At 56.5% G+C, this 12,244-nt stretch overlaps 1 protein-coding gene across 1 annotated transcript in view; it reads left to right on the top strand.

The window, feature by feature from the left end:
- The window catches only part of Brd4 (bromodomain containing 4), an 80,892-nt gene that overhangs the window by 59,677 nt on the left and 8,971 nt on the right, over window positions 1-12,244 (top strand). The window contains exons 8-11 of the mRNA XM_063228548.1: window positions 3,512-3,721; window positions 4,092-4,288; window positions 4,775-5,070; window positions 5,791-5,901. Of these exons, the coding sequence (XP_063084618.1) occupies window positions 3,512-3,721; window positions 4,092-4,288; window positions 4,775-5,070; window positions 5,791-5,901 (814 nt within the window). The remainder of the gene's footprint in view (window positions 1-3,511; window positions 3,722-4,091; window positions 4,289-4,774; window positions 5,071-5,790; window positions 5,902-12,244) is intronic.

Here is a 12,244-nt window from a genome sequence, read left to right as displayed (position 1 = left end):
TTTGGCGGTAGATGTTTACCACAGATGGGGGCCCCCCCGAGTATCTGCTTACCCTGCGGCTGTTTCTGCAGGCTCTCGAGATCTGTGCTTGCCCTCTAGCTGCATGGTGGCTATTCAGATGTTCCCTGTGACCATGATTCACGGGCCAAGTCCTTGAGGTTGACACTCCTGGGTGATATGCGCTGTAAGATGCACATGGGAGAGGTTGCGTAGGTGTGTGAACTAATTTCACTTCTGTGTTTTAAAGGATAGTGTACGCCTAAATTTAAAACAGCAGTTGTCTTCGGGTAGTAAGATCAGGGCCTAAAGATGTAGGAGAACAAAAAAAAAAAGATGTGGGAGAACAAAGTCAGTGTTCACTACCTTGATATTCTACTTTTTAACATTGTTTGAAAGTAAACACACGAGGTCATAAAAAGTTGTTCACCTTTTCTCCCCTGCAGGGAGATGCCAGCAGGCTGTGGGTTGGGCCACCTGATGTCACGAAGGTACAGGTGTGCTCAGTCAGGGTGGGCCTCTGGGTGATCTGTGGTACTGCGCCACACAGAGGCTGCCTGCGCGCTGTTGAGACGCCATGCCTTCATCTCGGGGTGGCAGGGAACTTGGCCTGTAAGTGCAGTTCCGGTGGCCTCTTTGTTACCTGCGTGGACCTGGCTCTGGGCAGTCAGACCCATGCCCAGACTGGAAGGCCTCTGTTTCTAGGACTTGTTCGTTCTGCGCTCTGACTTTGGCTGGGCGGGTGGCACTGCCAGCCTTGGTTGGTGTTGCTTGTCCTCACAGAGAAGTTGCCTGGCCAGTGCTGTCCCCTCCTTCAAGGAGGGCCAGCTTTTTCGTCTCCCTGCAGTTCTTGTAAGGGCCGCCTAGTGGCAGTAGTGCCTTCGGATGGTCCCCAGGTCCCCACCTCCCTCCCCTTCTCTTGAGAGGGTGGAGCTCTGCCAGGCTGCCTTGGCCTGGTACCCACAGCCTGCATTTCGCTGCCTTCTTCCCAGAAACAGCGAGACCCAGACAGGTTCTATGTGAGCCCCCGAGAGTGCTGTTCTATGCAGGAAAGGGCTAGGAGGACAGCTGCTCCTGACGCATGCTAGTGTTCTCCCCTCGTCAGTCTGGTTTCTTCCCCGCACTTCGCTGGCGCCACGGAAGAGCTACTCCTCAGTCTCTGCTTTTCACACACAATTGCCCTCCCAGGAATGGAGGAACCTGTCCAAAAGTGCATTTCACCTATGGCATGGCCACTGAGATGTGTGCCCCACAGTGGCCTCCTGGGCCAAGTGCGGCTTCTTGGGCAGAGACCAAATATCTGACTGGAGAGATGTGGCTGAGGCCGAGATGGTGTGCGTGCAGGAGCCGCTGCCCTGGAGGGCGGCTCACCGTGCCTGAGAGTGGCTTTTCTGGAAGGCCCTTGTGGTAGTTGTGGCATCCGCAGGCTTTGTGTTGTTTTCCTGTTCACCCCTTGTGTGCTGCTTTCAGAGGTGTTGGGGCCTCCTCAGGTCACACCCAAAGAGTGGGATTTGCATGGGAATGGTGCACTTGCTTGCTTCTTCTGGCTTCTAAATCCTGGGTCTTTAGAAAATCTCCGTCCCACAGCCTGGGAGACATGGCCCCAAAGATGACTAGAAGCCTGTGGGCTCAGCGTTACCTCAGGGCCCCACATGGCATGGGCTCAGGCCACCAGCACAGCACCCGCCCCAGGGCTATGCTGGTCTCGCTTTGCACTCTGCTCCCCTGCAAACTGTGATGGAGGGACGGAGTTTAATGGCACCTGGTGCCCACCTGGCTCCGTTTTACCTGATGGGTTACATACAGTTACTGCTTCTAAGGAGCGGGACTGAAAGTCTGTATATGGGCTACTGCGTTAGGGCCTAGCTGCATGGTTTTGGAATGCATGTGTGTGTCTTTCACTCCTGGCCGGCACCCCAGGGGCCTACCGTTCCCAGTGTGCTCCCCCCTGCTCGGGTCTCCTCCAATCCTTGGTCCCAGGGCTGGTTCACCTGGCACTGGGTAGCAAGCTGGGCGGGCCCAACTCAAAACGGTGTAGGCTCAGCAGCAGAAGGCTGGGTGCTGGTCCCTTGCTCCTTGCCACCACTGCGTCTGCTCATCTCTGTCACTGTTCTTGCTTGACAGGTCCTGGCACGGTGTGTCAGCAGTTAGCTTTTTCTGGACTCTTTTTTTTTTTTTTTTTTTTTTTTTTTTGGTCTTTTTCGTTTTTATCGGCAACAGGGATCAAACTCACGACCGCACACTTGAGGCAGGCGCTTATGCCGCTGAGCTAAATCTCCAGCCCCTTTTTCTGGATTCTTACTAGCCCCACCACAGGCCCATCCGCGTTCCTGTCTGTTCTTTCTGTCTTTCCTTGGTCCTGTTTTCCCTGGTCTCTGCAGAAGTTTTTATATTCCAGCCCTCGTCCTGTGGTCAAGTTCACAGCATAGCCTTTCTCGTTACTGCCAGTGCGTTGTGACCACTTGCCATCTCCCTCCTACTGCTAACCCCATGTAGCACTGTCAGTGTGTTCATGCGCCCTTGTTCCATGAAGCTCAGTGGGGAGAGAGGCTTTTTCAATCTTCAGCATTTAGCACATGCTTGGTGGGTAAGTGTCTGTCACAGTCAGTGAGACCTTCCTGCCACTGGCAGGTGGGTCTTCCAGGATGCCTTCTACTCAGGCCTAGGGAAGAGTTCTCACATCCCAGACATGAGGACAACAAGGTCACACAGTTGGACACCATCGTGAAGCCACAGCCCAGGGCTAGGCATATAGCTCAGTGGTACAGCACCTGCTTGGCAAATGCAAAGTCTTGAGTTCAATTCCTGGTACCAAAAAAAGCCACAGCCCAGCCTGTCCACTGCTTTTGCTCTGCAGCTAACTTCCTGTCCCGGGCTTGTTACAGTTTGGTCTTGTGTTTGGCAAGCCAGGGGAGGGCAGCCTTGGTGCTGGGCTTCTGAAACTTTGAGACAATCCCAGAGAAATGTCCCTTTCTTTTATTGTGTGAATTGTTGCATAGATCAGTTTGTTTTGTGCTTAAAGCAGGTCTAAAAATCATGCTGGGAAGCCAGCCCTGTTGCTTCCATCTCTGTCATCTGAGCTTTTGGGTCTCCCACTGATCTGAGAGTTGGGCTGTCTTTGGGTCCCCTGGAATGGGATCTTATCCCAGTATTATTACCATGGCCCCTCTCAGATTGTTTGCATCTCTCAAGGTGACTTCTCAGCTCCTCCACAGCATTGCCTGGCATGCCTTGAAAAGCTTAGCCAAGGACTTGGCCCTACTCTGTTAGGACTCCTGGGCCAATTGGAGGCCAGATTGAGTCATGTGGCTGTACTCTGCCATGGACACGTCCACCTCAGGGCCTGTGTGTATGCTCTGTCTCCTGCCTGCCTCTGTCCTCAGACTTACTATGTTAGTGCCAGAGAGGAGTCCCCATCCATACAGCCCTCTTATCCCCTCACCTATGTCTCCTGCATTGTCCTAGCGGTAGCCAGGCCGCTGTGACCCTTATGGATGCGGCTTTCTTTCCCCAGGATGTATTCGAGATGCGTTTTGCCAAGATGCCAGACGAACCTGAGGAGCCAGTGGTGGCCGTGTCCTCCCCAGTGGTGCCGCCTCCCACCAAAGTGGTACCCCCCGCCTCCTCCAGTGACAGCAGCAGTGACAGTTCTTCGGACAGTGACAGCTCCACTGATGATTCTGAGGAGGAGCGAGCCCAGCGGCTAGCAGAGCTCCAGGAGCAGGTAAGGCTACGTGGCTCTGTCCACAGGGTCCCTGGGCAGGGCTCCCCAGGTATGAGGTGTGCCTGGCTGCTCATTCCTACTGACCACCCAGATGTGCGCGCATTACACTGTGCGTGAGCAGAAACAGGGCTTCTGTATCTTCCGGTTCTGGAAGCAGTTGGCCAGGTAGGGTGTCTCTCTGGCTGCTGCTTGCTCCTGTCTCCCCAAGGTAGTCATTAAGTCCTTAGGGCCAGGCATACCTGTGCATCCTGGCTGGCCACTGAGCAACCTCCTCAGAGACATCCATACCAGGATGGCCCGGGCCTCGGCCTCCCTGACACCTGGGGTGATAGAGGTAGCCTGGTTGTGTGTCTTGCCTTCTGCTCCCCAGCTCAAAGCCGTGCATGAGCAGCTCGCAGCCCTCTCGCAGCCGCAGCAGAACAAACCAAAGAAAAAGGAAAAAGATAAGAAAGAAAAGAAAAAAGAAAAGCACAAAAAGAAAGAGGAAGTGGAGGAGAATAAGAAAAGTAAAGCCAAGGAACTTCCTCCCAAGAAGACAAAGAAAAACAACAGTAACAGCAACGTGAGGTTTGTGCTTCCTCGTGGGGACCCTATATCCCAGTGTGGGGAGGCCAGAAGACTGGCTGTCACTCACACGGAGCCCTGAGCTCACATCCTCTGCAGGGAGCCTTTTTCTGCTTGCAGTAGTAGAGATGGAACCTCCAGCCACTGCACTGAGTTACCCAGGTTGGCCTAGACCTTGAGACCCTTCTGCCTCAGCCTCAAGGTGCTGGGATTGTACATTGTGCCAGCCCTGAGATGAGCCTTCTGTGCTCAGTGCACGGGACAGAATAGTGTAGTGCAGAGGCAAGAGGGCAGCTGCGGCACACCCCTATGTCACACTGCCCGTTGATGGCTGGTCCCCTACTTATGCTCCCGGGGAGTTACCCAAGGCCCCTTTGTTCTGAAGACCAGGCGGGTGGGTTATGGGGAGCCCACACACACACAGAAGAATAAATGCCCAGCTTCTTCAGGGCACTCAGTCTTGATGCTGTGTGCGTCATCCCTTCATAGCAAGAAGGAGCCAGCACCCATGAAGAGCAAGCCTCCTCCCACGTACGAGTCGGAGGAAGAGGACAAATGCAAGCCCATGTCATACGAGGAGAAGCGGCAGCTCAGCCTCGACATCAACAAGCTTCCTGGGGAGAAGCTGGGCCGCGTGGTGCACATCATCCAGTCCCGGGAGCCCTCGCTCAAGAATTCCAACCCCGACGAGATTGAGATCGACTTTGAGACCCTGAAGCCATCCACGCTACGTGAGCTGGAGCGCTATGTCACCTCTTGTTTGCGGAAGAAAAGAAAACCCCAAGGTGCACTTGGGCCCTGTGGGTGTGGGGCTCCCCCTCCACAGCACCCTCATCTGATGCCCTGGACAGAGAGCCCGGCAGGCCCACTGGGACCTTGGTGTTCCGAGCCTCACTCGGTAGCAGCCAGTCCCATCCCTGGCTGCCTGCTGCTCAGTCTCCATGGAGTGGAGGTGGGGGCAGGGGTCCCAGTGTGGCAGGGCCCGGGGCCTGTGGTACCGCCCTGTTGGTCTTAGCTTGGTGTGACACTCTCAGGACTGCATGAGTGGGGTTCTGTGTCAGAGTACCTCTGAAGACAGCCTGTGTCTCCAGCCCATACTGGTTCCCGGGGTCCTCAGTCCCATCCTTAAGGTGCACTGTGCCCTGAATGAGAGGCCTGGGAAAGCCACCCCGGATCCCCTACAGATCACTTCCTCTCAGCCAGAGGGGTAGTGAAGGGAGCCAGGCCTAAAGCAGACAGCACCCCAGAAATCAGCTCTGAGTCCTCGGGAGCCCTTGGAGGGCGTTTGTTCCGAGACCGGCAGCTCATGAATGAAGCTCTGTGCTGTAGTGGGATGCAGCAGGCTGCTGTTGGGAACGCGGGGGTGGGTGCACAGTTGACAGCAGCAGCGCATAAGCCCATGGGGCACAGGTTTCCCTCTGCTCCTCCTTGGCAGTGTTTGGGGCTGACAACAGCATCCTGGGAGCCAGGCCTTCCTGACCTGGCTCCTGTTGCCTTGATTGCAGCCGAAAAGGTGGATGTGATCGCCGGCTCCTCTAAGATGAAAGGCTTCTCCTCCTCCGAGTCAGAGAGCACCAGCGAGTCCAGCTCCTCCGACAGCGAAGATTCGGAAACAGGTTAGGGACGCCTATTTGTGCCCCGTGCAACTCCTCCGGGGCCCAGCCCAGTCCTGTGCCCAGAGACAGTGGGCGCGAGAACCTGCTGGGCTCTTCTGTTCATCCATCCACCACGTCACCTTTCTTCATGGGAGCAGGTCGGGTGGCCCTGTGCCCTGTGGGACAGTGGTCCAGTCTTTCACATGGCTCTTCTGCTGCCACCGCTGAGGCCTGGACTAGGGAGGAGAGGCAGTCAAGAGCATTGACACTGCAGAACTCCGGGCTGGGGAGGCCGGGGGCTGGGTTTCAAGAACTATGGGGGTGGGGGCCCCAGGAGTGCCCCGCTCAGACAGCTGCTCCAGGATAGTGTTTGTCCAGACTCTGAGACTGGGGCCACGCATGCTGCCAGTCCCCACATCAGTCTGCTCGTGGTCCTGCCGGCGTCCCGGCCCTAGGTTTGCCTATTTCCCCTTGAGATGAGTGTGTGTTCCCTGCTGTGCTGGCTGCTCCTGGCTCTGCTCTAACCCGCATGCCCCTGGGCGTGTGTGTCCTGCACGCCTAACAGTCTTCGTGTCACGCTGGGAGTACTCGCATGGGTACACTGCCAAAGTCCACCTTCCGAGCATCAGCTTCTGAATGGGGAGGGGGAGTGCAGGTGGGAGCTGGATTGGGAGAGGGGTGCTGTTTACTCGGGAGCAGACTGAGCAAAGGAGAGGCTGGGGAGGAAGTCAGTATACCTGAGCGGCCAGGCACGTGGCTTTCGTGCGTGAGGTCCGACTCCAGGCACTGAGCAGAGGCGCTGCAGCCTGCCTAGAAGCAGCCCTGGCCAGCGTCTCCAGTACACTCGGCCATGGGATCCACAGTAAGAGAGGAGCAAGTGTTCTGGGCCAGAATTTCTTGGCCTGATCTTCCGTGGACCTGTCCCATCTCGGGAATCTTATTCTAGGTGGGAAAAAAGCTAAATCTATAATGAGTGCAGGCAAATAATGACCTGGTCATTCCAAGGAAGGCCAGGGCTCCTTTACAGCAGCGGCAAGAACCACATGGCTCTGAGGCTTACACACAGTGGGTCTCTCGGCCTCCTCACTGCCCGGGGAAACAGGATTGAGAAGGGTTTCCGGTCCAGGAGGTGGGCTTTGGGTTTCTCCGGGACCTCAGTGCTCCCGATTCCCTGCTCTTTAATGGCCCCGGTGAGATTAAAGTCTATTGGGTCATGTTTGTTCTGTATTTCTTCAGTGCTGACTAGAAACGCACCATCCTTCTCCCTTTTCCTTCCTAACCAACATGTCCGTCATGCTTTGTTTATTACTAGTATTCTTTCTCCCCTCCTTGCTTTTTTATCACGTCCAGGAGAGGGCACTGCATCAGAGGGGACTGGTGGGAAGGTCTGGCTCTGGGCCTCTTTGGATTGGAGCTGCCGAGCGGTGTGAATGGCCATATTCTTAGGCCACATTAGCATTCCTGCTGGCCAGCGATTTTCACTTATTTCCTAGCAGATCGCTTCTACCAGGGATGTGTAGTCCTAGCGGACAGGCCAAAGATTGGAACCCACAGGGTTTCTAATTGGTCCTTAAACAGGCCATCACGCCCTGAGTCCATGACAGGCCTCATCCCGTCTTCGCAGCCCCATCCAGGGCAGGCATGTACTTTGGGCAGGAAGTCTGTGAACCCCTCCTGCCACGAGGGCCGCCGTGACAGCATTTGCAGCAGCATTTGCATTAGCGGATCGCTCCTGCTGCTGAGGGGTTCTTTCCCCTCCCTGCCTTGATTTATTTTTCCCCTGCATATGTGTGGGGATTTTGGATTTTTGTTTTGCTTTGGTTTTTTCCTTCCTTCTGCTTTTAAAGAAAGTGGGAAGATTGTGCAATGAGGAATCTGAGAGTCCTGGGAACAGCCATCCTGGCAGGAGGAGGGTGAAATTTCCAGTCGCAGAACTGCCTGCTCCTGGCTCCCCCGCGGCGGGCAGGGCGGGGTGTGTCTGCCTTGGACCTTGCTGTGCAGGCCCGAGGGCTGCCGGTGGGTACATGGCAGCTCGCCCTTCGCGCTGTGTGCTGGCGAGCTCTGCCCTGAGCTGATCTCGCACTTCTGAGGAGGGGCCCACGTGCAGCACTGCACTCTGGTGATAGGCAGCCCTGATTGCTGTGGCCAGTTACAGGCAGTTTGGGGAGGCACGGGGCTGGGGTAGGAAAGAATAGGGGCTGTAGGAGTTGTTGAAGGGATTTCCCTTTGGTCTTGTGGGGCTTGTTGTGCCCTCCTTCTTAAGTTTCTATTTGGATTGGAGCTGAAATTCCTGACAGGACTTATTTTTGTAGCTTGTACTAAGGGTCAGCTCTGCTGACATGGCTACAGTACATAAATCATCAAAGGAGGCTGAAGAGAGGCCTCGGGCTGCGGGTGGTAAGGTGGGGCACAGAGGCCTCCTCCAGCAGCCGTCCATGCAGGGGGATAGCAGGTCAGTCTCGGCCTGAGGCCAGACCTGGGGCCTGAGTTATGATTCAGGGAGGCTATGGCCAGAGGAGGAGAGGACCACATTGTAGCTGGGCCGCAGCCCCATATAGTCCTGTTCCCCACCTAGCACTGCGAGGTGCTGATGGCCCATCCCGGGTGGTCTTTCACGGGGTCCCAGTTCCAGTGGAATCCCAGAGCTGCTTGAGGGGTCAGTGTCAGGACCGACAGGGCTAGGCGGTATAGGCAGGCTGAAGGGTGTCAGGGCTCTGCCCTACACTGCTGTCCAAGTGGGCTGTGACCCTGGTGCACCAGTGCTGGGGTTGGGGCAGGTGTGTCTAGGACTCTGCATTCTCCACACCTGGCCCTTCCACATGCCACCCACAGGTCTTGGTGGCAGGACTGGCACATAGGTCATGCTCCCTTCAGGAGCACCCCGCCCCCAGCGTCCTGGCTCGGACAGGCATCCAGCAAGGTGCAGAGTGGACTCTAGACTGATCGTCGAGTGCAGCAGGGTACAGTGCAGCTATTTTAGTCTCGTTTCCTTTTCCCAGGGTTGGAGCATGTGGGTGTTTCTTACAGCTCTAGGGGAAAGAGGAATGCCTAATGTTTTGGAAAGACTTGAGCTGGGAAGTGCAAACAGAGGCCATGGGACACTTACCACACCACCAGCCTCAGCTTCCTGGCCCGTGGGTCCTTTGAGGAAACTCTCCAGTCACGTCTCTCAGACCGTGACTTGCCTGCCCCCAGAAGGTGGCCTTTGCTTTTAGGAAGCAGTGAGTCCTCTGAAGGGAGTATGTGCACAGCAAGGGTTACCTGCCCACATGTACCCAGAGGTTGCAGCAGAGGGACGCAGGGCTTCACAGAGCAGGGCCAGGCTTGTGAAATGTGGCCCATGGTGCAGGGCTGTAGTGGGCGGATTTTTTCCCAGGCATTGGTGGAGGCCAGAAAGAAATCAGCTCTGTGGCTCTGAATACAACAGAGGCTCTGCCGAGCGGGTGGTGCCAAGCTTGGTCCTTCCTGGTCCAGCAGCCATGTTGGATGCCCTGAAAAAGGAAGAGAAAGACGAGGCTTTTCGGCTTGTTTTTTGTTGGTTTGAGGTTTTCTGTTTTGGAGAGGCTGGGTATGTGTGGTTTGTCCACCCGGTTTTCCTTTTCTCGGCAGTGTATGCATCACAGTTTCCTCCTTCATAGTTTGTGGTTTTTGTTTTGGGGACCTGGAGCCCTGCAGAGAAGTGGCTCTGCCCTCGGCCTCCCTCAGCTGGAGGTGCTGCACAGCATCAGGTTCAGGAGGCTTTTCTCCAGCCGTGCTGTGTGGGGGCGCTGGGCTCCATACAGCTGGCCAGTGGGACAAGGCAGCAGCACCCCTCACCCTGCAAAGGGGAGCACACGCCAACATTCGCTCGAGGCAGGGCACACACGGAACTCGTTAGTGGAAGTAGCTCTGTCTAGAAACTCAAACAGGCGCCAGTGGTTTTGGAGGCTCCACACACGCTGGGTCAGTGGCCCCACTAAAGGGAAGGTGGTCTGTCCCTACCTCAAGCCACCCCGGCAGTGTAGCACTCCCCGCCTCCTGCACCGCTCTCTCGGGCCTTCTTAGCCCCCGGCGCACAGGAGCCTAGCCCAGTCTGCAGTTCTTCTGTTCTTGGGACTTGGATGGTACATTCCACACCATTTCTCTCACACTGGTTTCTCTTTCCCTCTATGTAGGTCCTGCCTAATCACTGGACACGGACTCTTAATAAAACGTCTTCAGTTCCAGATTCCTTCCCAGCAAGCTCTATAGCTTAAGTCCGTTTTCTTCTGTGAAAGGGACAGGACTCCATCAAGTTATGGGATTCTCAGAGCCCTGGGCCTGTCCCCGGGGTGGATTAGTCATGTCCACAGCACACGCCTAGTCCCGCCTTCGGGAAGGCTGCCCGCCTGGCCGGCTGCCAAGGCCTCCCTGTGCAAAGACTGCCTGGCTGTCCTGCCCGGCCTCCCTGGCCGTCTTGGTCTTCTGGGTGGTGGCGTCTCCTGGAGGGCAGTGACAATCCCCCACACATGCATACACGAGGTGCTGCTCCCTGAGCGAAGCCTGATCACAGTGTGTGTCCCCTGCCGGCCCTTTTTCCGAGACTGCAGACCCGCATCCCCTGAGTTGGTGCAGTGACGTTAGCCCAGGACAGATCCCATGCGGCCTGAGGAAGACGCTCTGACCTGAGGAGTGGGGCTGTAGGCGCGAGGCCACTGGGCCTTCTGGCTGGGTGGGCCAGCCAGCTGAGGTTGTCCCCAGCCACTGCTGACCGCAGCCCCTTGGAGCCTCCTTTACCACCATGGCTGCTGTATGTTCTCAGAGCTTCCGTTCTGGTGGGCGTGTTCCTGCTGCCTTGGCCTCTTCTCAGGTCCCGTAGGGAAGGTGCCTCAGGGCTGTGCATGCAGGCCAGGGTCTGGGAGTGGGGGAGAGGGCGGCGCAGCCTCTGATGCATACCTTGGTGGGTGTTGCAGTGTGACGCCCTTCTGGTCTTCCGACCCCTGGGACGACAGCAGCTGCTGGGGCCAGGGCAGGCAGGGGTAGCCCCTCCATCCAAGCCCTTCCAGAGGCACCAAATAGGCTTTTATGTTCTAAAAATAAATCTGAGCCCTTTTTTGGTCCTGACTCCAGCATCTCCACGGGAAGTTGCTGGTGTGAAGAGTGGCCTGAGGGATTACGTATGCAGTCTCCCACCCCCGTTTATTTTTTTAAAGTGTAGTTTGTGTATGCGGCCACCTGGCACCTTGGAGCCCACCTTTAGGAGCCAGCAGTAGGTTTGGGAGAAGCTGCCCATCAGTGGGCTGTGGGCACTGACACCCCCCACACACACACACAGTAGCCCTCCTGAACTCCCTGGGTCTTTGGCTGCACTGTGCCCCAGACCTGTGTGGCTACAGTGTAGGCCCAGCCTCCCTAGGACATCCCTGGGTCTGCAGAGGTGTCTGTGAGCTCCCTGGCCGCTCCCAGTCCTCTTCTGGCGTGCGGCTTCCAGGCAGCTCTTTTTGCCAGACTATTTTGAGCTGCCCTTTGGCCTGTGCCTGAAGTGTTCCCAGTGAGCTTGGCTGGGGTGGGACAGGGGTGCTTCATGCCCAGAGGTTCCCACAGGATGGTGGGGAAGCTGCTGGCATTGTCTTTCTGGGAAGATTCTGCCATAGTCTGACTGAAGGGCAGCCTGGGTGCCCATCGTGTCTCAGTCTCGGCCATGTGCTGCCCCGGCCCTACCCGCACACCTGTGTACACAGGCCAGCTGTCCTGCGAGCTCCTCTCACCCTGGCCGACCCGGGGTCCCAGCCCTGTTGCCCTTGGGGCTCCCATCTGGCTAGAACACTCAGGACTCTTTGAAGCTCAAAGCTCTTTCAACTTAGGCTGCGTTCATGCTCGGTGCCCAGGGAACACAGCCAGGAAGGACGGTGCCCACCCACTCCTGCTGGCAGCTGCCTGTTCCTGAGCAATAAGCAAGGTGCCCCCGTGGGCTTCGGTCCCGTGGAGGAGCCTCCAGGGCTCTGAAGCCTCTCTCTGTCCTCTTCTCTGCCCCTCTCCCCACACTGCCCAGCCCTGCCCCTCCTTTCTGTCTCCTTGGCTGGAGTGGGACAGGGTGGGGTGGGATAAATCAGTGTTTTAATCAGATTTTACCAAAACCTTTTATTCCTTTGTACAATTATCCTATGTAAAGATGAAATTTGTGTTGAGTTGAAGATTGTCATGGAATAAAGATCGCACAGTACCTGAGGCCATCTCCATGGAACCCTTTCTAGAGAGTTTTGTGTGGGGTGTCGGGCTGGTGTGTCGTGAAGCTGTCCACTCCGTGTCTGTCTGCTCACTGCTAAGTCCATCGTGGGGCCTGGGCCAGGGCAGTCTGGGGCCACCCCAGAACACAGCCTGGCCTCTCCTGGGCCTCGGTGACTGC

The sequence above is a fragment of the Cavia porcellus genome, unplaced genomic scaffold (genome assembly GCF_034190915.1).
Source record: "Cavia porcellus strain 051 isolate PalLab524CR breed Dunkin Hartley unplaced genomic scaffold, mCavPor4.1 scaffold_17, whole genome shotgun sequence".
Lineage (NCBI taxonomy): Eukaryota > Metazoa > Chordata > Mammalia > Rodentia > Caviidae > Cavia > Cavia porcellus.
This window is presented reverse-complemented; position numbering and strand designations above follow the sequence as displayed.